At 36.6% G+C, this 27,447-nt stretch overlaps 1 protein-coding gene across 16 annotated transcripts in view; it reads right to left on the reverse strand.

Moving 5' to 3' along the window:
• Positions 1–747: 747 nt before the first annotated feature.
• Positions 748–27,447, reverse strand: part of pacs2 (phosphofurin acidic cluster sorting protein 2) — a 36,208-nt gene continuing 9,508 nt past the window's right edge. Inside the window, exons 2-25 of one of the 16 annotated variants that reach the window (XR_013800200.1) lie at positions 20,422–20,509; positions 19,232–19,321; positions 18,693–18,818; positions 18,446–18,605; positions 17,898–17,971; positions 17,741–17,821; positions 17,566–17,625; positions 13,961–14,112; positions 13,745–13,835; positions 12,988–13,059; positions 12,323–12,450; positions 12,001–12,133; positions 11,779–11,883; positions 11,089–11,195; positions 10,808–10,962; positions 10,608–10,718; positions 10,215–10,326; positions 6,833–6,875; positions 6,675–6,717; positions 5,393–5,519; positions 5,012–5,238; positions 4,743–4,883; positions 1,681–3,000; positions 749–1,487 (exon numbers count right to left, since the gene is read on the reverse strand). Coding sequence is in view for 15 of the 16 variants with exons in the window: in XM_079635230.1 (XP_079491356.1) it covers positions 2,882–3,000; positions 4,743–4,883; positions 5,012–5,238; positions 5,393–5,519; positions 6,675–6,717; positions 6,833–6,875; positions 9,690–9,722; positions 10,215–10,326; positions 10,608–10,718; positions 10,808–10,962; positions 11,089–11,195; positions 11,779–11,883; positions 12,001–12,133; positions 12,323–12,450; positions 12,988–13,059; positions 13,745–13,835; positions 13,961–14,112; positions 17,566–17,625; positions 17,741–17,821; positions 17,898–17,971; positions 18,446–18,605; positions 18,693–18,818; positions 19,232–19,321; positions 20,422–20,509 (2,578 nt within the window). In the remaining variant the exon portion in view is untranslated. Of the gene's footprint in view, positions 3,001–4,742; positions 4,884–5,011; positions 5,239–5,392; positions 5,520–6,674; positions 6,718–6,832; positions 6,876–9,689; positions 9,723–10,214; positions 10,327–10,607; positions 10,719–10,807; positions 10,963–11,088; positions 11,196–11,778; positions 11,884–12,000; positions 12,134–12,322; positions 12,451–12,987; positions 13,060–13,744; positions 13,836–13,960; positions 14,113–17,565; positions 17,626–17,740; positions 17,822–17,897; positions 17,972–18,445; positions 18,606–18,692; positions 18,819–19,231; positions 19,322–20,421; positions 20,510–27,447 lie in introns of all 16 variants that reach the window. The other 15 variants (XM_079635243.1, XM_079635239.1, XM_079635244.1 and 12 more) reach the window with 15 other exon arrangements.

Raw genomic sequence — 27,447 nt, forward strand, 5'->3', positions numbered from 1 at the left:
AAATGGTATATTAACACAATATTAAAATAAATCTGCTAAATTATAAATTCCATATTTAATTATTTAGTAGGCCTATTCAGATTAATAAGCTTTATATTTATTTTTTGACATTCAGATTCAAACAAGACATTTCCAAAACGTTTAGCATTCTAAATCTTGTGATATTCAGAGAAAATATTTCTCCTATAAGTCTTAGAGCTGCCAGCATTTCTAGTTGAGATTTGGATGTATATTTGGTGACTATTCGTCCAACAAGCATAAAAATAACCAGAACAAAAGCATCTTAGTGTGTGTAGTTTTATTAAATTCCAGTTAAGGAATTACAGTGGTAGTATTTTTTCCAACAGTTTTTCTTACAAATACAAATTTATCCGAGTAATCCCCCCATAACTGGAGCAGAACATTTAAATTAAAAAGCTAAAAGTTTTTTTTAACAATTTGTTTTATTAAAAAAAAAATCTAATACTAGTGGCAGGTATACACTTAAACGGCAAACAGACAGTTCTTAAGCGCAGCTTTAACTATAAGCTGACATCATTAGCACAGCTCCTTACATACCGTGTATGATAAATTATGAACCTTTTAGTCTGGACAAGCATGAAATATTTCCATTAAATTGCACCAAATCTCTGCTGATCATAAATAGAACAACACTGACATCATTGCACTGGTTTGAGTGCACAAGCGCAAGTCTGAGTTGTTGTATGGGATGGTTCCCTCACGGGTTGGATTTTTTTTTTTTTTTTTAGACATATTTTGGCTTTCTAAGGAGCAAGTGAGGCACAATATAATTCGATTTAAATCTACTCTATACGAGTAATGAGGACTAAACAATCTCTCCATCCTGAAAAGCAGAGACTAAGAGAGAGTTCACAGATGCCCTAAAAGGCCTTATGAAAAAGGCATGTCTAATACCTTTATAACACTGAGACATCAGTATCTACACATGCTCATCTCACCGACAGGCAGGTATAAGCACACAGGCTGTGGAACACTGTAATTCTTATGCTACGTTTAGTGAGATTAAGATATTGTGACATTTATGTAGCTCCATCGTTTAGTGTTCACGAAACATGCCGGTCATATTTCACTCCAAAATCAGAAGATCATTACATTTTTCTCAATAGTGACCAAATCATATGTCATTACTCTAATTATTTTCTAATTTGCTTATTATTCTCAAAAGTGATTCTCATTAGATTTTTGCCAACACTTATAAATACCAAAGTTTAATTCATTAACACATAAACTGATCTCATAAACTAACCATGAATAATATTTTTTACAGTATGCATTAATCTAGGTTAATGTTGATTTAAATATCTTATTTTACATTGTTAATTCATAATACATGTAAACAAAAATTTAAAACTTTTGAAATTAACCAGATTAACAAATGTGTAAAAATATTGTTCATTATTATTTCATGATACCCGATACATTAACAGCAGTTAACTAACTGAACATTTATTATCATAATTATTACACTGTAAAAAATGTCTGACCTCCCCACTGGTCACATCTAAATTTTTCAATTGGCCCAAGTGAAATTCAGCAAATTGATAAAATTACATCTGCAGAATTTCACTTGGGCCAATTGAAAAATGTAGATGTGACCAGTCACTAGAACATTTTGAGTTGGGGAGGTCAGATATTTTTTACAGTGTATTTATGTATTACAGTATAAATTATGTTTTTTTAAATAAAAAATATTGTTTCATGATGTGTACATTTACTTAATTGTCATGAAAATGTCATTACAACGCAAAAAAATTAAAAAATAAAATACTTTTAATAATTTGTTAATTAAAAGTGTAATTATTTGCCCTAAAAATAGGCTATATTTTTTCTACAAATCCAAATATAATTTTTTATTCTTTTCTTTTGATTTTGGGGTGAAGTATGACCTGAACTTGTTCTAGGCACATCATTTAAATCCAATACAGCATCTGGGGGAAATTCGACATCCTCAAACAAGCCAACAAACCAAACAGAACATACATTTCATTTTAAGAATCGGTTACATTAAAAAAGATTTTTAAGAGTGCAGCACACCGGTGTGACAGTGGTCCATCTATTGTAGACACAGACACTCAGTCCAGTTTCTGTCTCCAAAGTTCCCACAAAGCTTTGCTGCAGTTTTTAGCTGGAGTGAACAGCGCTGTGCAACACAGGAAGCATTACAACAAAAACACAAATCTAGTAATGTTTTAAAAGTGCTTTAGCGTTCAGTACCTTCAGTGAATACATTCACACACACACAAACCTACAGAAAAAAAAGTTAACCACATATAACGAGGTTATGTCTGCAACACACACACACACACACACACACAGAGACACACGATTAACCTTCGGGAGACTTTCTGACCTCGCTGAGGTTATAGAGTGAGAGAGAGGGATGAAATGCTTCAGCCGTCTTCGGGACTAAGCCACATGGAAAATCCATCCAAAGCGGAGTCCAGTCCAGAGTATGTCCGTTTAATAAATCAAAAAGCACCGTTCCTTTCTCCCTTTTGCTGGTTTGCTCTCCCACAAGTGTGTTGGCTGCTGAAATGACGCTGAAATGTGTGGATACAGCTTTACAGAATGACACAAAACTCACTAGTTACGGAGTCAAATCAGTTTAAAAGATGCAGTACATTAGTCATTTAACTAGAACCACTGGAGGGTTTTAAAAAGCTCAACATAATAATCAAAAAATATGCCCTGTTTCCAAGACTACATCAAGTCTTTCATAAAAGAACAATCAAATGTCAAAAAAACAAACAAAAAACAGACACAAACCGTGAAAAAAGCAGATATTTGAAATAAAAACATCAGGCAGCACTGAGAGTAAAGGCAGCCGTAGCATAGAGGAGTGAAGACGTGAGGCTGTAGTTCAGTAAGGCCCTTTGGAGGGTCCGAAGACGGCAAGTGGGAAGTGTTTGACGTGAGATGACCACTGAGCCGCCAGCTGGAAAAACTTCACATCGTTCCATTCAACTCCATCTATCAACACTGCAGAGAGGAAACAAACAAAGAAAAAACACATTAGTTTGTAGCCGTGTTTTCATCAATTACACAAACATCGATTATACATTTATTTATACCTAAATTATGGATATTCTATATAGCCAAAAGTTTTGGGACGTCTGCCTTGACATGCACATGAACTTTAATGACATCCCATTCTGAATCCGTAGGGTTTATTGAGTTGGCACACGCTTTGCAGCTATAACAGCTTCAACTCTTCTGGGAAGGCGGCGTGCTTTACACCACTGCATCCCACGCTTTGCATTGCACTTGAGGATGTAAGGCATGGATGCAGCTGCTTGGCCATGGAAACTCATTCCGTGAAACTCTCTACGCACTGTTCTTGAGCTCATCTGAAGGCCACACGAAGTTTGCAGGTCTGTAGCTATTGACTGCAGAAAGTTGGCGACTTCTTCGCACTGTGTGCCTCAGCATGCGCTGACCCGCTCTGTGATTTTATGTGGCCTGCCACTTCATGGCTGAGTTGCTGTAGTTCCCGAATGCTTCCACTTTGTTATAATACCACTAACAGTTGACCGTGGAATATTTAGTAGTGAGGAAATTTCACGAATGCTCCTATTGCACATGTGGCAACCTATCACGGTACCACTCTTAAATTCACTGAGCTCCTGAGAGCGACCCATTCTTTTACAAATGTTTGTAGAAGCGTCTGCATGGCTAGTTGCTTGATTTTATACAACTGGCCATGGACGTGATTAGAACACCTGAATTCAATGATTTGCAGGGGTGTCCCAATACTTTTGGAAATATAGTGTATATATATTTATATATAAATTTACACACACCACTGTTCAAAAGTTTGGGGTCTGTAAAAAAAAGAAAAGTAAAATATTTGAGTCTTTCATGCGCACTAACACAGTATTATTTGATCAAAATTACAGTAAAACAGTAATATTGTGAATTATCACACTAAAAAATAAAAAAAACTTTTCTATTTGAATGCATTTGATAAAGTATTTTTTTCCTGTGAATTGTCAGCATCATTTCTCCAGTCTTCAGTGTCACACGATCCTTCAAAAATCATTCTAATATGCTGATTTGATGCTCAAGAAACATTTCTTATTATTATTGTGCTGGTTAATATTTGAGTGGAAATGGCAACAACAAAATTCAGGATTCTTTGATGAACAGAACAGCATTTGTTTGAAAATTAAATATTTTGTAATAATGTCAAATTTTATAATACGGTAAATAAAAGTATTAATGCTGAATAAAATTATTAATTACTTAAAAAAAGTATCCCAAAGTTTTGAACTGTATATACTTTATTATTATAAAATAAAAATAAAAAATAATTTAATTTAATTGACAAGTGTATACACTGATTACTTAAAGGGGTCATTTTCTACATTATTTTCATTATTAATTTGAAATCCCTTAAGTCCATTTATATATTGTTAGTCAATGTTTAAGAGCTGTTGGTTTGCATTATAAATATAACTGAACAGCCCTATTCTTCAATAACAGTGTCTTTGCAGGACCGGCATTACTTTGTTGCAGATCCACAAAACTATTTGTATTGATATGGGGCTGTTTTGCAGTATGTTTTCGAAGGAGGAGGTTTTGCAGTATGTTTTCGAAGGAGGAGGTTTTGCAGTATGTTTTCGAAGGAGGAGGTTTTGCAGTATGTTTTCAATGAACTGATGATGATGATATGACCCATTTAAGCAACGTTTTCTGATTTTATTGAAAGTTGTAGTGATTACTTTGATGAATTCTGATTGGCTGATCACCTTTCAGCATGGTCTGCTGGTGTTTGGCTGTGCAGATGAGTCGACTTATGCCCTCTATCACCTGACTCTTAGACTCCGCCTCCTTATCCTTGGTCTTTTTAGGCAGAAACATCACTGAACACAGAGACAGAGTGCTTTTAATGCTTATTCAACGAAACAGTACATTTTATAAACTGGCTGTCACTGAATGTGTTGCTGTAATGTAAAGCGGCACTGTGCAATTATGTGGTTCCCGGTCTTACCCTTTTTATTTTTCTCTTTGGTGACAACAGTCATGGACATGGTCGGCTGATGTGTAAACTCTGCCCCGGCCAGTGGGAGACGGCTAACCTGCAGCGAGCGGAAGGTGCACTTCAGCGTGTTTTTGCCAGAGGAATCTCTCTTCTCCACTTCTTTCTTCCTTTCTGACGGAGCAATCCAATAATCAACCTGAAGACCCATCAGCTCCCCCTGGCCCCCTCCAGGAGAACTGCAGCCACACACACACACACAAGTTGAAGAAATAGAAGACTAAAGAGATCTCAGACACTTAGCGCTGTGTGTGTGTGTGTGTGTGTGTGTGTGTGTGTGTGTGTGTGTGTGTGTGTGTGTGTGTGTGTGTGTGTGTGTGTGTGAGAGAGTACCTGAACAAGTGTACAGAGGGAGAAGAGGGAGGCGTTGGAGATGCCTCTTTCAGTAATGGGGAGATCTGTGCAGGAGGAGTAGAGGAGAGAAGAGCAGATCCCACAGGAGCAGCGTCATCTGAATCGCCTACGAACACACGATCACATGCATCAACATTATTGAAATATAATAAATATAACAAATATTGTAGGTTCACAATTGTTTATATTTAATTTTAGGACTGTTAGCCGTTTTTTAAAATGCATTTTTACTTTCTTAACCCTATAGACCTTATGAGCCAGAGAAACAAGCGTGCAGCCATCTTTAGAATTGTGTGTTTGAACTTTTGTTTTTGCGGTAGCTCTGTATATTCATATGGCATCTCAGTCGAAGAGTAATTAGCTGGTGAAGTGGATTTACTTAACAAAAAGTTATCGTGAGCGTAGCAATTTTTAAAGCGGATATCATCACAAATGTCAGTAGACCGGAAAGATTTTAAAACCAGTGGTTCATTTATAAATGCATAAGGTCTTACCTTCATGCTGTGGAAACAGAAAACGGGCGGGGCTACATAAGGTCTATAAAGCACATTGTATCATATATTTGATATGCAAATTTATAAGGCCTCTAAATTAACCTATGATTACTAGTTCATACTTTCATTTTTAAAGGTAAAAGGCCTTTTAGTATAATTCTAAATATGTGAAATCTTTAATGGTTTTATCAAGTAAACTTTTATATTGTTAATAATATTTCAAGATGAATACTTACTGGACTGAAGCCACTTAGGTTTACTTGATTATCCAAACATAATTTTTTTGTGTTATGATAAAAATGCAAGCATCAATTTTCATACATCAGGCTTTTGAGGAGCGTTTAATTGTACTGTATACCTCTCACTCATCATTCTATTGCATTGCACTATGTTTTCATAAGATCTCTTTCATAATTTAATATTTTGGCCATATAAATATCAGCAATTGGACCAAACTGCATATTATTGCTGCATATTATTGCTGCATATTATTGCTGCATATTATTGCTCAGTTTGGGTAAGTTTTTTCCTCCATGAGTGTGAGCTCTATAATCTCACTATGTCATACTATATAAGCCATCAACACCTGCTGGATCAAAAATTATAACACTCAATAAAAAACAAATAAGTAAAATGTTTGTTTACTTTTTTTTTCCATTTCAAAATTTGTTCCATGTGACTATTATATCCTACGTCAGGCTTTAGAAAGTTAACATGTTCGATTGACAGCCCTATTTAATATATAATACATTGACAGTATAACTAACCAGATGTGGCAGAAGTTTGTTCAACAATCCCCACTTTCACCACCTGCAGACAAGTGGAAATCAAATATACTGAATATATTGAAATCAAAATCCAAAATCAAATACAGAAATTAAAAAAGCATAAAACTGTAAAGCTTAATTGTAAATGGATGACATACCCCAATAAAAGGGATAAATTTCTGGCTCGAGTCTTCATCAGGACTGTGAGGAAAAAAAGGAGACATTGTTTACTGACTGACTAAATTAATACAGTGAGCAAAAAGGCCCCGCCCACCCTCAAGGGAAAACAAATCCTGGTTAGCATAGTTACCTATTCACTTCTATGAAGAAATAGATTTGACTATTTTAGAAAGAAAACGCTTCTAAATATGTAAAACACCACACAAATATATCACATTAAAGGGGACCTATTATGCCCCTTTTTACTAGATAACTTATGTCTCAGTTGGCCCCAGAATGTGTCTGTGAATTTTCAGCTCAAAATACCCCACAGATAGTTTATTATACCATGTTGTAAATGCCCATTTTGGAGTGGAAGGAAAAACATGCTGTTGTTGTGCATGTATCTTTAAATGCAAATGAGCTGCTACTCCCCACCCCCCCCTATCTAGAAGAGGGCGGAGCTTGTGCCTCAGCTCCTAAAACACAAAATAATCTGTTTGATATGGATTAGTCTCTATCGCAGTCGTCACGCTCGTGTGACATTCCATTTCTTCATCATCATCATGAAAGTTTATTATTTGCAAGCATTTTAAAAGCCATACAAGTCTAAACTTCAAATATTTCTGAGCGCAAACATCCAAAGCTGGCTGTTAGAAGGCGCGTCCCGTGAGTATTAAAATAAGTTCTCTTTCACCTCTTATTGCGCTTAAACTTTCAAATACACAGACTGTTGTCAAAAACACAAAGTTCACATAAACATACCATACACAAAAAGTCCAAACAAAAACTCATTTGAAGGACAAAAAACTATTTTGGAGTGTTTTTTTTATAAATACAAATCTGTCAGGTTTTATTTTCTTCCTAGAAATGAATGAAAAACTATAGTAACCAGAATGCCCCCCATGCTAAACCACACCCATATTATGTTTCTGAGGCATCGTAGATTGTATCTATTAAAGAACATTGATCTATTAAGGAAAAAATTATCTCTGAGGAGAAAAGGCTTCAAACACTGAATTTGGCATTGCCACTATCTGATTCGTTCAAGCATGCTGCAAAGAAACGCTGTGAAGCGAGACAAGACTGTGTAATTCCAATCAACTGTTGCCGTTCTGCCACTGCCCCATTCACTCCATAGAAGATACTGGGGAAAAAAGCAGCATTCTCAGCCAATCAGAGCTCAGACTTAGCCTAATTGAACCAGAGGTGGTCTAAAGCAGAGATTATAGATCTAGCAACCAAAAATAATGTGATGTACAATAACTTGTACATTATACTACAAACAATAAAATATATCATGAAATGGCCACTCTATTCAGCATAAAATTGGGTATATATATATTTATATATGTATACTATATGTATATTAATTCAGACTGAAATTTCATGTTTTGTTAAACCATCTCTGATGGAAGCAAAACCCAGAATCAGAAGCAAATTATATGAGAACCGAAATAATAAATAATCTCTGTGCCAACGAACCACCCCAAGAACACAACACAAGCCCAAATATAGAGAGTTCGTTGAGTTCATCTGAGCAGAAATAGAAGCTGCTCTCAGTGAAAAGCGGAACAGAGGTTTTATTGCTCTGCGCACCAGAGCATAAAGGGACACAGATGAAACCAAAAACTGAGAAATCAGCAGCGCTACTTCAAGCACCTGCTGTGATTGTGAGTGTGTGAGAGAGAGAGAGAGTGTGTGTGTGTTCACTAGAATAGAGAAAAATGAAAACAAAGCCAAGACAGAAAAATGAATGAATTTTACCTCCATCTTAAAGTCTGTTCACCCTAGATATTTTCTTTGTCTTTTTTTATACAATGGAATCATTTGAAATCATTTGCATCCTTTACTTTGCCATTTAAATTGAGAATATCCTCTGGGACCCAGAAATGCACTTTAATCATTTACGAATTATATATATATATAAAGTTGCCGTAAAACGATGTAATAACATGAAGAAAAATGTAAATGAAAATGTTTCAGATTTGGAACTCTTATTTTTACCTGTTTACACTAATTGTATAGCAGGAATTAAATATAATTATTATATTTGTTTATTAATAATATATTTATAACAAATTATATCAAATCAGTCTATAATACATTTCAGAATATGATTGAGAAATTATTTTTACTGTAGTGGAAGTTCAGATTTCTGTGCCAAAGTACTAAATAAATACTCGGATAATAAAAACATTTTTTATTAGCAATTAACAATGTTTTTATTTGATCATAATTAAAGGAACGGGTATAAACATCATTTTTGCCTAATTTTTTTCATAACTGAGTTCTGAAGTCCTCTACAGAGGACATGGAATAAATGCTTCTTCTGCTCCACAAACTCCAGCTAAAAAAATCCAAAGCTATTTTTCTGAGTCCTGGGAGGACATCTAGTTTTGAATGTTATGAGAAGCTTACACTGCTCTGCTGAAGGACATCGGAGGTGTTCAGAGGATGATGGAGGTAATATTCATATCCCAGGACAGCAAGAGATCCAATAAAACCTTCAGATTCATTCCACACAGCAGCCTTCATTATACAATTTAATGGCTAATTCTAAAGACGGCACAAGGTGGAGGAGATGGACCAATTTTAGAGAAACTGCAATGCTCAATTTGACAGAAAGTCCCATCACATAAGCCCACTGAACTGTTTTGACCCAGAATTTCTCACGAATCAAAGTGTGTATAGAATCTCTAGAGTTTCAAAAGCATCTCTTTGCTCTCCCACAGCCATAACTCAACCTTGATGCTATATATGAGATGAGATGAGAGAGCGACAGGAAGCAAGAGGCCGAAGATGATATGTATCTGATTGGCTACAGTATCAGCACAGGCAGGAGGACCACAATACCTTAGTGCAAAATCAAAATGAAAGCTCTTTTTCCTTCAGAGAGGGCAAGGAAAATAAAATAATAAAGAGAAATAAAGTAAGTTATTCACAGACAGAGATGATCAACATTGACATCCACATGCTTTCTTTACAAAACATGACTTTAAGGAAAAGGATGCTCATGAAAAAAGATGCAGATATCTGGAAAAATGCACAACATGGGTCGAGTGTCAGTTTTTGAGTAGAAAACCAGATATCTGCATCTTCAGAGCACCAGAAAATGAACCCAGCCTCTAATAACACATATTCAAAGCACTTTCATATCAATAGTTTATTGATATTTTCAAATTGTATTTAGCCAAATACAATTGTAGACACATGTAATCTTTGAATATGTTTTATTATAAAGTGGTAACATGTTAAAAATCAAACTGATATTCCATATTCAGTGTGTTCAGCACAGCATTTATGTTGCCTTCTCTGAACTTTTGAATTCCTTTATATACAGTAAATGTGGACCAGGGCTGCACTTTGGGTGTGTATTACCTTTTCTGCTTGTAGGTGAGCATTGCCTCTGCTATGGGCAACTGATGAGCTCCATTTGCTCCCAACATGTACTGTGTCACTCTGGAAACAATATCTGGACTGTCCTGAACTGCTGGAGAAAGAAGTTGACAGAGAAAAAGAGAAAATATATATACTTACACTTACACACACACACTTATATTTATAAGCTTGTTTCCTCACGCAGACCTCAAATTAGGTCACCATGGACATGGACAGAAAACATGAGTTTGTTGTGTGTGTGTGTGTGTGTGTGTGTGTGTGTGTGTGTGTGTGTGTGTGTGTGTGTGTGTGTGTGTGTGTGTGTGTGTGTGTGTGTGTGTTATTTAGATGGATAGAATTGAGAGTGAGTGACTATCAGAGAGAGACAGTTACCTGAGGATGGTGCTTCTGGTTTGTGGAAAAGATCTCTCCATGCCGAGTCCTGGAACAGACTGTTATATCTGTAGTCTATACTGGCCAGATATTTAGCCACTGGATGAACCCCTACACACATACACACACATTTTTAGCGCTTCTGGTAGTGATTTACTGGTCAGTGCATGCTAATTTTTTCCTCTAACTCCTGCACTCACCGAGAGGGATGATGAGGAATCGCAGGTATCCGAGCCAGTCGGGGGTTTTATGCGTCAAGTGATCCACAAACAAACGCAAAACGGCAGACAGGTAATGCTGAGCTCCTGCTACTCCGATCCGCACTGGAGTCGGTGTGACTGAGTTACTGTTACAACTAGAGAGAATGACAAAAAGAGTAACAGGGTGTGGGGGGGTACATAGTGTGTTACTATCCTGGTAAAAACAACAACTGTAAAATGAAATGGCAAAAATAATTCAATGTGTATGTGCGTTTCCTCACAATCTCTGTATGCGGGCGATGATGGTGCTGAACGCTGCCTGTACGTCAGCCATGGTATATGTACACACAACAGGAAGACCGTGATTCTGTAACACCTCAGATACATACTGAGAGGAAAAGAGCCAAGAGCTGAAGCTGTTTTTGTACTGATGACAGACTTATAATTAATATGCTATGAATCTTATGTATAGTCCTATTCATGATCTTATCTTTAACTTTGAGTCAATTAAGTTAATAAAAAGAGGACAATAATCAGATATGATTAAGTACTTGTCATTCAAGTATTTAATGTATGATCTCCACAAAAACAGGAAACTTTTATTTTTATTATCAAATCAGCATATTAAAATTATTTCTGAAAGATCATCTGACACTAAAGACTGGAGTAATGGAGCTGAAAATTCAGATTTGCCATCACAGGGATAAATTACATTTAAAATATATGAACAAAAATAATAATTTTAAATTTAATACTGTTTTTTTTGTTAAATAAATGCCTTGGTAATAAATTACCAGCCCTAAACTTTGTGTGTATTATGTTTTATCATTATATTTATATATTAATGGTATTACTATTTTCATATGTTTATAATAATAGGAATATTATTATGAAATATAGGTCACCAGCCAAAATCTACCAATGATAATTGGAAAAAACTGTGATGGCGTATTGACAGCTGTCAATCATACCTGGCCCTGCCAGTCTGAGGTGTTGATGAGGATGATGCTGTCGGGGAGATAGCTGTCTGACACCAGGATGTGGTTCAACTGGTCGTAAACAGTTTTACGTGGAATCTAACCAGAACAGGGACCAAAATTGGTACAATGAAAATGTTAAAATAAAGTAACAACCTGTTGCTTCTGTTTAGAAACTGGAGTACATTTGCTGTATGCAGCGAGCTTCTATCTGACCTGTAGGTGGCAGCGTGTGTCAAGCGAGCGCTCGTTGTCCAGGCTGTTGGCTCTCTCGTTGGGCGGTCGACTGGGCTGCCTCTCTTTAAGTGATGTGCTCCGCCCCCGTCGCCCTGCCAACTTTGGCTCCACCCTTCACATCAAGACAGAAAGTCATTCATATTGCAGAACTTTTTTTAATACCAACACACACATACAAAAACTAAGTTAAATGTACAGCATCTTGAAATATAGTAATCTAAAACAGGAAACGATCTATTACGCTCTCTATATCTCACAATATGTACCGCAGAGATAAAAGCTTTGTGTATCCTGTCCTCACCGGTTGGATGGAATGATGAGTGACTCAGTTTTGGTCATCCGGCCAGTTGGAGGCAACCTCTCCATGAAAGTGTCCATGTTGTCCATCATCTCCAATTCTGTGGTAGGGGTCACAACCTCAGGATGACCCTAAAACCCAGAGACACACATAAATTTTTTTTAAAACACTATATATACCATGTATAATATTGTCAGGGTCATGTTTGGCTTCTTTGTGTTTTCATTCCTGTCTTTTGTTTCAGTTCAGTTTGACCTTAAATACTCTTTTCTTAGATACCGATTAGCCCAAGCTAGTTCTCCCTGTGTATATACTGCGTTTGGTTCGTCCTTAGTTAATGTGTGTAGACAAAACTATCATTGCTCTTGGTTTGCTCCTCAAAATAAAAAAGCAAATGATAATAACTGCATAAGTTATATCGGCAGAAAATATATATAAAGCATATTTTATATTTTACCTAGTCCTAGTTTGGACACGCATACAAAATAACATTGTTTTACACTTTAGCTTCCTGTTTACATCCTGTTTACTCCACGTGTTGATTCAATGTGGGTGAGTCCTAAGCCATGATTCAGCTTTACAGTGTCTGTCAGAGCTCATCACAAAGCAGATGAACACGAGTCTTGATCTGATTTTCAGTGAATATCTTGTGGTAATGAAGGACATACCATAGAAATATGATCAGATTCATTATCCATCTGAAACTTCCCACCTCCAGTCCTTATTTTATCAGGATCCATCTGGACAGAGAAAGAGAGAGAGAAGTAGAGAGTTAGCTGGGGATTTATTTAACTGGAGTCTTTGTGTTTCTAATCTATCTGCTCCTTTCTCCTCACAGGGAAAAGTGGTTCAAAATTGCTATATAGATTACAGTACAAAAATGTTGGGTTGGTAAGATAAGTCTTCTATGCTCACCAGGGCTGCATTTATTTGATAAAAATATAGTAAAAACGCTAATATTATGAAATATTACATTTTAAACTTAACTGTTTTTTATTTAATTTTATTCCTGTGATGGCAAAGCTGAATTTTCAGCATCATGACTCCAGTCTTCAGTGTCACATGATCCTTCAGAAATCATTCTAATATTCTGATTTATTTGGTGTTGAAAATGTTGAAAACAGTTTTGCTGTTTCATATTTTTGTGTAAACTGTTATATATACATATAAAAGAACAGCAATTGTCCTTGCTGATCTTGCTTAATGCTTCAATTGATTTCTTTTGTTCTTTTGTGAATAAAAAATAAATAAATCTTACTGACCACCTAACTTTTGAATGATACATATATTTTAGGAAAGGGTTTAAATTAGGGTTTATTATTTAGTTATTAGGTTAGTATAATTAGCTTTATTTTAAGACAATATAAGTTTAATTATGTTATGTGCTTATTTCAATATCTACTAAACACATGAGTGTGTTCTTACTGGACTGGGCGGCTCTCTGTGACTCCTAATGCTGTGAATGCTGCCAATTTCTGTCTGAGAGCTGGATAGAGAAATTCCTTCGAAATATGGCCTAAATCCCACACACACACACACACACAAACACACACACAAACGGTTAATAAAACAACACACATCTCAATATTAAAATAGGCACTACACATACACTAATGAACAAACTCTCTCTCATCAACATACTTGAGTTGCGGTTTTGGGGTGCTGAGAACACTTTCATCATCATCCAGATCCGGTCCACTGTCACTCGGATTCTCAAAATCCAAACTCTCTAGATCCAGATCTTCCTCTACCTCTGGAGGCGGCTCGGCTGGGTCCTGCTCCGAGTCCAACACCTACAGACATTTAAACATGTATTCCTCATTTGAACTGCATGGAAGTGACGGCCAGGAGATGAGACAGAGACAGAGGGTTAAGCATAATCTGATAAAACAGAAAGTGCTCAGACTCAGCTGCAGGGGAATCGATCCCAAAGCGGCATGTGATGTTCCTGAATAATATTAATAAGACAGGAAATCAATCAAGGACTTAGTTTGCAACCATCAATGGTCAGTGTAAATCCAGCTTCTTCAAATATTAGCAAGCTGCTGCTGATTGAGCTAAATGCACTAACGTCATTTCTGCATTAGATGTTATAAACTAAATAATCATTACACAATGAGTAAATAATGACTCACATCAAATATTAACATTCCATTTTAAAGAGTTTGCTTCCAAAATCTAAAAGATGATGAAAAATGAAAGTCTTGGATAAAGTTCACCATTGTTATTGCCAACCACTATACCAATTGCTAAATGAATGCAACATTAGGAGGTCATGTGACAACAGTTATATGTATTTCATAAAATAAATCACAATATTGTTTCTCGTACTACTGTTTTTGTAATATTAGTCGGTATCCAGTATATACGGAGCAGTACTTAGTAAGTAGTTAGCTAGTATTAAATTCCAAAATGTATCCATACTGACTGGTGTTCAAAATGCCTAGTGTTCAATAATTTCCTGTAATAAAATATTGCTGAAAAAACCTTCAGTCAGGCTTTAGTGTGTTCCATAATAAGAATCAGCGTATTGTCAGAACAGGAAGTAATCTGAAACATAATGCTGATGAGATCATGTTTCTGTCCCCGCTGGACGTCACTGCTGCTTCTGCACATCAACACACACGTCCTGTCCTTGAGACAGGACTGACCTCTGAACCCAAAGTGGCAAGTGTTTGCTTCGCTGTGGGCAGCATTTTTTTTTTTTGGAATGGTATGGTACTGAATACTAGATTATAATTTTCTGCATACTGAGGATATACTATAAATTGCCTTTTTCTTTTTTAAATGAAGTGCATTATGCAATTATAGTAAAATAGTATGCTACTTTGCTACAATATTATGTCACATGACCGCCTCACGTTGTGCGCCTCACGTTGTGCATTCATTCAGCAAATAATCTCAATCCAATTATGTATGTAATCCAATGTGTCAAAAATGAACAGTCCAATATAAAAAAAAAACAATAATTATATATATATATATAATTACTTTAGTTCATGACATTGAAAATTAAAGGTTAAATCAAATGCTTTGCATTGTAGGCAAAAAATAAAATCCAAATATAGTAGCTCATCCAGTTTTTCCATGCATGCAGCATATATATTTTCGCATAATGCCAGAAGAATATATGCTACAATGCTGTTCAGAACATAGTCAAAGTCCTTATTCCAGTCCTGCTCTCATTGTGCAGAACTGTACTCGGCAAGATTATCAGCTAACAGGGTTTCGGTTTCCCTAGCAGTGCTGATCATGCATGGCTAAATTAATCTGTGGAGTCACTTAAGGGTCAGGCCTCCAGCCTACGGACTCTCAGACTCAACGCTGTCATGCAAGAGTTGAAGAAATTATCTTCCTAGCACTAAACATTTATCAAATGACTTTATTAGGGGAAATGTTGAACTACCTATCATGTCAGAGGTTAGAAGTCTTAGGCTACATTCACACTGTCAGCCCAAAATCTGATTAGTTGTATATCTGATTGTAATCTGATCTAAATTATTGACTGTACACACTGTGTATCGCAAATATTCGGATCTGATTTATATGTTCCGTGGTGCACTTTCGTTTATCGGAATATCTGCATTGGTTTCTATGGCAATAACGTCGCATTGGTAAGTATATGCCAAAAACAACAACAACATCCGCAACTTGGAGAGGTTTGTAATACACATGTTGTCTTACTTACAACATGACAACATGTAGCCGCCGCGCTGTACTACTGTGTCTTGTGAGGCAGCGGCTAAAAGTTAAGAGGCTGGAATGCGTTTTTCATAGCATAAGAAAGTGACAAACCACACGAAATCAGATCAGAGCAGTCAGACTGAAATGGATTTTCAGAAAGGGATTTTAATAGGATTTCAAACCACATATTTCATGGTATTTTTTTCCGTTCACACTTGCTAAATCTGATTGAATTTCAATCGGATATTCACAAAAATCGGATATGAACTAAGTCTCAACGAAGCTTATGTAACTCTACAGTATATTTAGTGAAAGGAACACGCCAACTTTTTGGGACATTGGGCTTGGGCTTATTCACCGTCTCCCCCAGAGTTAGATAAGTTAATCTCTGTGCGTGCCGTAACTGTCTGACGCACCCACCGCTAGCCTAGCTTAGCACAAAGACTGGAGTAAACGGCTCCAGCTAGCATACTGCTCCCAATAAGTCGCCCAGGTGCTGCGAGCAAATCACTCCACCCAAGTAGCAGTGCTTCGACTTCTGAGAATATGTCCCAGTATGTACACGGTTAGAAGATGGCTATCCTTGTTATTTGTAAACGCTGCGACTATTATACAAATCAGAACAATTAAATAGGAAAATGTTGGTGTTATTTTGTCACTTATTGGGAGCATTATGCTAGCTGGAGCCGTTTACCTCCAGTCTTTGTGCTAAGCTAGGCTAGCGGTGGGTGCGTGAGACAGAGTTACGGTACGCACGGAGATGAAAAAGAGTATGTATGAACTTATCTAACTCTGGGGGATACGGTGAATAAACTAAAGTCCCAACAATTCTGCGTGTTCCTTTAACCACAATATAAGTTGCACACAAACATGGATTTGGTCCATTGAGAAGGAAAAAAGTTTGAGATTTCACTCATACTAGAAAAGTGTACTTATTGGGCCAACACACAAGTGAACAAGCACAATCTGACAAACATGTATTTGAACATTTAAAGTGCCCTAATTATGCCATTTCAAAGTCGTTTTGGAGGTTTCCTGCAATAGGTTTACAGGCATCCAAGATCCAAAAACACTTTCTCATTATATACATTTCAAATCACCTCTTTCACACAGTGTCCGGAATTATTTTATATAGGATTTGGTCTCTCTAAATGCCCATAACCATATCTGTACCAACAGTAACGATGATGTTGGTTTTACCGTTATCAATTTGAGCCCGAGTCCTCATCCTTTGGAAGTGCATGCAAAATGGATTTGCTTTTGCAGCTCAGAAAACAGCATCTTTTCAACATGTCGACAACATGAACCAAACTCCTCCAGGCCTCAGCTACAACTATAGTGTTTGAAGGCGGGTCAAAGTAGATGTTCACGGGCAGCCAATGATAATTGATAATAATTATTATGCAAATATGTTACAAACCTACATAGGTTTGAGCAGAAAGTAGGACTGGATTTACTGACGATAGTGTAGTGTGCTATTTTGCACACTACATGAAAGGTAATATCTGAAAACAGCATAATAGGTGCACTTTAAGCAACAAGTAAACCCTGTATTCACCAACCTCATCAGAAACTCGGAACCGTTTGAGCAACGCCACCACACGCTGCTTAAAGTTCTGCTGCTAATGGAGAAAGAGAAACAAACACAGACATACACGCTCATGTTAACAGTCTGTTTAGTAGGCTACAAGATCACATCTGAAAGTGATGACCGCGATTGTTCTCCGGTGTTCTTACCCTGGTGATTGACGCCGTCCGGACTATTGACCTCCTCTGCTTTTTGGGCTTCCTTATCTCGTATTCGTCATCCTCAAGATCCTAAGGAGCATGTACAAACACGGGTCAGCAAGAAGAAAGGGAAGGTGGATTTATTTGTGTGTGTGCTTGTAATGACCTGTCCTTGTGCTGCGTCATCACTGGCCTCCTGCTCTGAAGAGAAGCTTTCATACTCTTCTTCGGAGTAATTATCTACCAAGTCAAACAAACAATATTATAAAAAAGACAGGTCCAGTCCTGAATGCTGATTGGTCAATACAGCGTCCCAGCTAGGAATGCACAGTTACAAATAATTATTTTTAGGTAATGGTCAATAACCGATCAAATTAAATTTTATTTTTGCCATGATATATCACTATACCTTTAAGTTAATGCTAAATGATGATCTAAGTATTAAAATAGGCAGAATTAAACATCCAATAATCGGGTAAAATCGTAAAAATTAACCAACAAATAAATAGCTGATATCCAATAAGGTGCCAATATATCAGGCTAGGCATCCCTAGTTCAAGTCACGCTTAAAATACACAATAAAGAAGCAACACACATTAAAAAAACACAATTGGTCATATATATAGAAAATACAATTGGTTATTGTCAGGGACATGCCATTGACTAATTCATTAAAAATGTATTTCTATGGCTTGATGTTTTTTTTTTTTTTACCAGAACATTTGATTTTCTGTCCCAGAATGACCGCCTCTTCATGGTCTATCGGCTGACTGGACAGGGAATAGATCCAAATCTCAGCAACTTTTCCCAGAAGCTCCTTCTGATTACTGCACAGAGCCAAGACCTGCCCTCCTTCTGCAGGATGCTGCATCACCTGCACACAAACACAAACAAATCAGCATGAAAGCATGTGTGTGCGCTTCAAAAGTGGCAATTAACTTCAGTAAGAAACCTGAAATACCTCTGCCATGTCTATAGAACCAGCAGCCAACGTCTTGTAACCCAAAATTGTTCTGTTTTTGTACCTCTTCCTCCTCTGAAGCAGGATTTGCAACTTATTTCCCTCGCGCTTCAGAAAATGAGGGTACTACTCACATACAAACACGCACACGGGACAGAAAGAAGAAAATCAAACTCAATTTCATAATAAAAACTCTAAAATGATTCAGTGCACATTGATATTGAGAACAATATTGGCTCTGTTTCAAAACTTAGTAAGCCGTCTACGCAGGGAGCATTTGAAGCAAATGTTGTTTCTACGATACCTCCCTTTTGGCCAAATTCCAAGGCAGCACATCATGTATCCTCTGCGGTGAAAGCACTCCCGTAATGGATTGCAAAGAATGATGCAGAATGTCCCAAATCTATCGCTCATGACGTTCTTTGTCAAGCAAGGCAGCTGCCCGTGTAGGCAGCAGTGGACAACTAGGCAGTTTTGGAACAGAGCCATTGTTTTACGATTGAGCGATTTAAAAATGTGTGTTTTGAGGATATCTTTACCTGTAGAGAGAATGTGAGAGCGAGATCAGTCTCCACCCCTCCAGCAGGGGGCAGCACTATCTCATGAGAGCGCAGGATTCGCTTGGAGCCCTACATCACAGGAGCAAACACACATTCTGTATTTCACACAATTGCTCCTTTTGTCATCACTTTGAAGAAACACTAAGTGTTTTGTATTGGCTTTTCTAATTTTGTCGAATAGAATTTGTCCCCATACTTCTGTATTGGCCAAAAAATGTGTTCATTCATAAATATACATTTTCACAGAAAATTGCTTCTTTTTTTTTTTTCAAGAAAGATGTATATATATTAGATTTCTTTAATTAAATTCTAAAAATGTAATTGCTTGTAAGACTCTTCTATGGTGTAATACACTGCCCGGCCAAAAAAAAATTGCTGTTTGGATTTAAATAAGCAAATGAGGATTGTTGCTGTGATTTTTATGTTTCTAGCATGTTATATGTTTGGCAACAGTTAACTAACTAATGGAGTGAGTGACTTTTCATTTCTTAAACAACCATAGGAAGACACATCATGGCCATATTCCAGGAGGACAAAGCCAAGATTCATCAGACTCAAATTGTGAAAGAGTGGTTGGGAGGGAGCATGAATAAAGCAATAAGCCTCGCGAAGCCGTGTTTTACAGTGGATTTAGAACAGCTAAGGGGCATTTTTTAAATGGTTACTCCATAAAAATACTAATTTTAATATTTATTTTATTCATAAACAAACAAAAAAATATGTAAGGGTTAATGCTCGACGAGGTGTCCATTGTCAGGTATTAATGGACGACGGCGAGGCGTGAACCGTCCGACGCGCAGCGGAGCCTCTGCCGAAGTCCATTAATACCTGACAATGGACACCTCGAAGGGCATTAACCCGCTTACACCATGTTCACTTGCCAAATTATACACTTTACAGTACAAGATCTTGATCAAAAATGGATGCACTTCCTGATGTAAATTACATCACAACATTTATTTCCATCAAGACTCTTAAGCATTTGCCTATTTAAATCAAAACAACGCCTTTTTGGGGGCTGGGCAGTGTATAAAATAAAATCCTTTTAACGGTTTCCTTTTAAAATATTTAGTTCATTTTCTTCATACTTATGAATGTTGTAGTCTTTGTTGGGAAAACAAATCTATACACATGCTGAAAAACAATATACACTGCTGATCACTACGTACCTGAATCTTGACCGCAATGACAACAGAAATCAGCTCTTTGTCAAGTTCCTTCATCACAACTAGCTTCTTCAAAGTCAGACTACACAACCTACAGACAAAAACAAAGAGTTATTTACACAAACACGTGATTATAATGTCTGGCAAATTGAAAAGTTATCTTTGTGAGTAGTATAGTAACATAGTAGCTTTCAACCAGGACAGATCAATCCAGAAAACAACTGCAAGTCATGGGGCTGATGAAGTGGGGTTCAGGGATTTCAGCCCTCTGGAAACTGGCATACAAAACTGTTTACAAAACGTTCCATTGAGAGTCTGTCATTCCAACCAGAAGGAACCGCTTGAATGAGCCATATTCTACTAAAACATAACAAACACACTCCCTCGCTTCGACACCGCGGTAAACCTGAACACTGTACTGAATGACATCCACCCTTTAGCACATACAGTGATAACACAAATGACAAAAATAATCAACACCTCCACATTCACATCACAGAGGCAAACATTTCCAGAATTGAAGGATTAGTAGACAAAAAAAGACAATTAAGTAGCGTAGTTATTTGCCTATAATCTTCCCTTTGCCAAAGCTCAGACATCGAATAATGCAGACAGGACACATTTAAATATGCGCATATGCAAATTGCACAGGGAATTACATTTGTTTCTCGCACAAATCTATTGAATGACTTCAGAAGACTTGGAATAGAATGTACAAGTTGCATGTGGTAATTTTTTTTCATTTATAGATCTTGAGAGACCAATTTACTTTCATAAAATGGCAAAGACTAAGAGTGTGTGAACATCCCACCTAAGATCTTCCTTTGTGGGCTGTGAAAAAAAGCCATATTGTACTAGGCCCTAAAAGCAGAGAGCACCCCATAACAGAGAATGAGATTATGTCAGTCACGCGGAGAGAGAGCCGGAGCAGAGATGAGTCAGGAATGTCGCAGTGGGAAGTGATCAAGGGACCAGAGAGGCCCTTAGAGGAACCAGCAGCCTGAACAGAGAGAAAAGCCAATGGGGAACGTCCCACACGCACCTAATAGAATATTAATAAGAAACGCTTTATACATTCAAATCACATACCAGGTACTAAGAGGAAAAGGAGAGAGGGAGAATGAGAGAAAGAGAAAAAAATATCCCTCTTCCCTTTATCTCTGCTCTCTTGATTCATTCACTTTTTTGTGTTAATTGTAATAACATATATTCATGCATAATATGGACACATATATGCTCCCCCCCCCCCCCCCCCCCCTTTTTATTTATCTATATGTTTGTATATGTCTATTGCTTTGGCAATATTGTGCTATTTCACACTGTCATACAAATAAAGCTCATTTGAATTGAATCAAATATGAAGTATATAAGTAAATAAAATATAAAATAAATGAAATCTTACTTTGTAGAGAGAGAAAGAGAGAGAGAGGGGCACACAGTCCAATCTCTCGGGTGATCTGAAAGGCTGGTATTGTTCACACACCATTCTTACTTTGACTCACACACACACACAAACAAAAGCCATTCTTCTCCCCTGAGCGATTAGCATCCTGCTAACACACAACAAAGGAACACACAGCGATTCTAAATACACTTTACATACACACATTTCTCCCTCACACAACACATACAAACACAGATTAAAAAATATTTTTTTAACCACAAAAACTTAAGTTTGTTTTTGTGGCTTGGCTGATGACCTCCAATTCTCCTCAATTGCAAATATTGCAATTTCTGACATTAAATCAAAAGAAAAATTTACCTAACAAAAAGGTCAAAAAGTGTCAAAAAGACTGAGCGTGAGCGGCAGCATTTGTTTTCAGCGTGAATGCTGTGAAAAACTCACAAAACACTAAAACGGGAAAGAGCTTTGCGATTGACTGTACATCTAGGTATTATTTTACAGAGAAGCAGATAGATCACTACAATTCATAGAAACAACTGGACTCCAGGCAGCGAAAGGTGGATTTGCAGTTATCATTTTGTGTCCATATGCTGAATTTTGGGTAAAATCATACCCTTTAGGGCTGTAAACGATTAATCGCGATTAATCGAATCCAAAATAAAAGTTTGTGTTTACATAATATATGTGTGTGTATTGTGTATAATTATTTTGTATATATATATATAAATACTCACACATGCATGTATATATTTAAGAAATATTTGCATTTATATACTGCATATATTTTTTTATATGATTTATATTATATATAAATAGAACTATTTTATATATAAATAACAAATTTTTCTTAAATATATACATGCATGTGTGTGTATTTATATATACAAAATAATTATACACAATACACACACATATATTATGTAATCACAAACTTTTTTTTTGGATTCGATTAATCGTTTAAATTGTCAACTCATCAATTGAATATTTACCATCGTATATTCTGCATAATTCGATGTTTTTAAATAAACACTGACAAAAAACTAAGTTTTAGGGCTAGAGATGATCTTATGCTATATATATATATATATATATATATATATATATATTCAAGGATCAATATTCAATATTCAATAATCACTGGATCTTGTAAGGAACACTATCGAGTCCAACCTTTGGTTTAAACTGATAATTGTATGTTTTACTCACATTTTCACAGTTTCCTCTATTAAATCCAGTCATACAGCAGCTCTTTTGCCACTCGGTCCGGTTTAAGGCTTCTTCCGGCGGGAAACTGACGTCATCGCATATACTCTATTCTTTCTGTCTCATTCAAATTCAGTATAATAGATAATGTCCTGTGTACTATGCAAAGACTTTTCAATTGAATTAGTCTTTATCTGAATTACAGTAACAGGAAGAAATATTTTGCATTAGAAATAGACTAAAGATAATTGGGAAAGGGGGTTTAAATCTACTTTATGCTTAGGTTCGACTCAAATATAAATTACACACATTATTTATAATAAATTATATAAAGTAAAAAATAATTGATATTAATAAAAGCTGTGTCAGAGGTTGATCAATGAGACCACCTACAAACACGGCAGGAAACAATGGCCACACACAAGTTAATGTTCTGTTTTCTCAGTACAAAGGCTGATTATTTCAGCTGGTGTGGTGAGGTGTGTGTGCTGTGTCTCTCATTACACAAACACACACACACACACACTCACTCTCACTCTCTCACGTCAATAAAACCCCTCTAATAACTATGTAGGCCTACAACCTCCTATAAAGATCTAATCGCCTTCAATGACCTCTCACAGAAGAACAGAGACTGTTCATCCTCTCTGGAGTTAAAGATAAACGTGTCTCACTCCACTCGGCTGGATGCAAACTCAATCACAGCTCCATTACACACACTCTCCTACAGATACTGTGTGTGTTTCTCTCTGGCAGATGCTGCAGAGACTCTGGAAGCACAGAGGGAATGAGAACAAAATCAATTTCATTCATTTCTCCTCAGAAACCATCAGCTCCTGACTCAGGTTACACGCACATCTACTGTAACTTTAAGTCTGAAACGGCAGTGCTAAGGGGTGAAATCGTGCTCAGGTTACGGGCCCGGACACACCGCCGGGATTAGCCGATGCATTAAAACACACAAGAGCTGACACCATCATTTCACAAGACTTACAGAGACACTGTATGTAGATTTACAGACCTGAAACACAGCATTGACAATCTTTACAGAAGAAAACATTAATTACATCAATAGAAATACCCTGATTCATGCCATAATAACAATTTAAAAGTGAAACGTATGATTTTTGCACCACTAGTGGCATTAAAACAGAATTGCAAGCAGGGGTTTTTTTTAGCACATGACTTCCATTCCATAACAACATTGGGCAACCAATGGCATGAGGCTGGACTAGTCAGACCAGTCAGACCAAACTAAAACTACTTTGAAACGTTGCCTTTGCAACTGAAATAAAATAAGTTAAGAAATATTAAAATGACCAAATCAGAAATAAAAATATCAAAGCTAAATATATATATATATATATTTTTTTTTAAAGAACGAATAAAAATGACTAAAGAACAAAACTTAATTATTTAAACTAAAATGAATCAAATAAAATATAAAAATTATAGTTAATTAAAAAAAAATTTAAATGCCAAAATTACTCCGAACTATCCCTTTAAAGTCCCCAAGAACCGGAAGTTGCATCCGATTTTTACTTCAGTGAGTGTTGTGAATGCATTTCCAAGTGAAACGGAATATTGAACAGAGGGCAGGGTTTTACTTTTGCGCTCCTCCTCTCCATCCCTCGCTCATAGCAGACTGACGGTTTGAGGGGAGTGGTTAAGCATTTTCAATCCAAGCCGTCAAACTGACGTCATCAGAGAAGGAAGTAGATTTTCAGATTTTGATTAAAGATTACCACAAACAAACTCTTTTTTTTTTCCTGTAGTAGCCTAACTTGCACGGATTTATTGTTCACCACAAGACTAGTAATGTGCGCTAACAAAGTAAACAGGGTCAATTTAGATTTCATGACGACGCAACTTTGCACACGATCACATTTGTTCACTAGCAGAGATTGCCTCAAAAATAGCACACATAACACACATTTCAATTCCAGTTTGTTTGTGTGTGTGTGCCTTCAAAGCGAGTAAGGATTTTGAGGGCCATTTCCATGCTTGAATCGTGTGTATGTGATCTCATCAGAATGACGGTCCAAATATTCTGCATGTGTCTGAAAGCGAGTAAACCCCAGAGAGGTGACCTACATTTACTTCTGGAAGCTAAAAACACACAGGTTCTTACACACATTCACACACTATTCTAACAAGGTCAGCTTGGTCCTAATTAGCTCAATTTCAAAGACTTCAACACTCCTTAGTGTAACTAAAGGGACATACTCAGACACAAACACACACACACACACACTAAGAAGTGTGTAAGTCTAATTTTTCTTAAGTTTTCATTGGTATAAAAAGCGCATGACTGGTTGACATCCAATTACAAACAGACACACACACACACCTATGTATGTAACCTGGAAATAAAGAATATTGATTAAAACAATTATAAGATCACTACTAGGATGAAATGAAATTTAAATGACAATGAAAGTAAAAGAATGTCAGCAGATTTGTGACACTGAACTAAAGGTTCACTGAACGTATTGTACAAAAGGTCAGATGTTCTTGTTTCCATTCAATCAGTACAATCAGTCAGATCAACCAAAAATAAATACAAAACCTGTCCTAATTGAAAGAAAACAAGTTTAAAAACAAATATTAAATCCAATATTTGGTGATAATATAGCATCATAAGATATTTATAAGCTATTTTTGTAGGTCACAAGTGTGACTGTGCAAGATAAGAGGATTTCAAAACAAACTTCCTGGTTAAACATTAAAGCACAATTTTGTGATAAGCAGAGCCTATTTTTTTTTTCATATTTTGTTGAACATTGACAAAATAATCCACAAATAATGCTTTTATCACTCAAAAACTGAGGTGCATAGGCTCAGATCAATGAGGCCAACGACCCAAAAAGAAATACCGGTAGGCTACAAAACGAGCCCTAATTAAAAGAAAACAAGCTGACAAAAAGATTGAATCCAATATTTGGTCAAAGGTGTTACAGGGTTTTCAACACAGCATAAGGGTTAAAAATATAACCTTATGACAACAAACTCCCAATAATCAGAGACTAACACAACTAACATGAATCAATCAAATACGTTTTGATAAATCTTTCTCAGGAATATCAACATACCGCTATATCTGTGATATTATTTGCACACATATATATTTAATTTGAAGAAGACAATGAAATATGAGTACACACATGGTGTTGGTACGTCTGTTGTTAAACTAAATGCGACATTCCGTGTGTGTCGTTACATACAGTATTAAAGTCAGCATGAAAAAAGAAGTTGCAATAGTCTTTTCTTCCAAATTGTTTTGTATATCGGAGTGAAGTGGCTTCTCGAACAAGAAAAAATGTAGGGCGGAGCCGCGGGACTTGATTTTGTCTATCGGGAATTGATTGGATCGTAGCAGTTTGCTATTCCCATGATCTCATGTGATTGACAGCTTGCCCTGCCCATAAACACCTCATCAGAGAAGAGATCACAGCAAGTGGGAGAGCAATTCTTATTCTTATTATAGAGATCACAGCAAGTGGGAGGGTATTCTCCAGCCAGTCACCACTCCGAATTAATGCATATATCTCACATTTTGTGACGTTGGTTCAACTTCGATTTTTTAACCAAAAGAAATGGCTCAGAAAAATAAATAAATAAATAGCCACTTCCCCCTTAAAAATAAACATAACTAGTACTATTTTTGTTTTCAGTGATATGCAACCTGTACATATGTTAATCTCAAAAAGTGTGTTTTAGGGTTTCATGACCCTTTAACCTTTTGGACGCCAATGTATGCAAATGACGGATAAACCGCATAGTTTTTACCAAGAAAACTGTATGCACTTGATTTTTTCTACATTACTTTTTTATCTGAAACTCTAAATTAGGTGTTTGAACTTTAAATGGAGCAGAGAGTCAAGATAACCTGGAATCTGTCCCAACGACTGGAATAAAACTATCTGTGTGTGTGAGAGAGAGAGATATGGACTATATAAACAGTAATTCACACACAGTAGATTTGAATTCATTTCACCCTGGTGAGATTACAGGAGTCCCTGACCTGTGGATAACAGATAGACGGGGGGGAAACCAGCACAGATTCTCTTAAAATGGACAGACAGACAGGAGAGATCGAGCTAACCTAAGCCTTTAATATAGGAGAACATTAACCGATGCAAACAATCCGTCTGTGTTTCACCTGAGCACGAGCACACGTTTCTCTGGACACACTCAGTTAACTTCATTCAGCTCATTAGCAACAGCTGCGTGTGTGTGTGTGTGTGTGTGTGTGTGTGTGTGTGTGTGTGTGTGTGTGTGTGTGTTAACTTCCAGAGAACTGCAGTTAAAGACTAACACATGGTGAAAACATTTCAAGAGTCAAACAAAACAAATGAGTCAACATGCACATGCATCTCTTTTCCTTGTAAAAACAACTGACCTACATTTTCCTACTTTCT

Source organism: Phoxinus phoxinus (assembly GCF_949152265.1).
Source record: "Phoxinus phoxinus genome assembly, chromosome: 14".
Classification (NCBI taxonomy): Eukaryota; Metazoa; Chordata; class Actinopteri; order Cypriniformes; family Leuciscidae; genus Phoxinus; species Phoxinus phoxinus.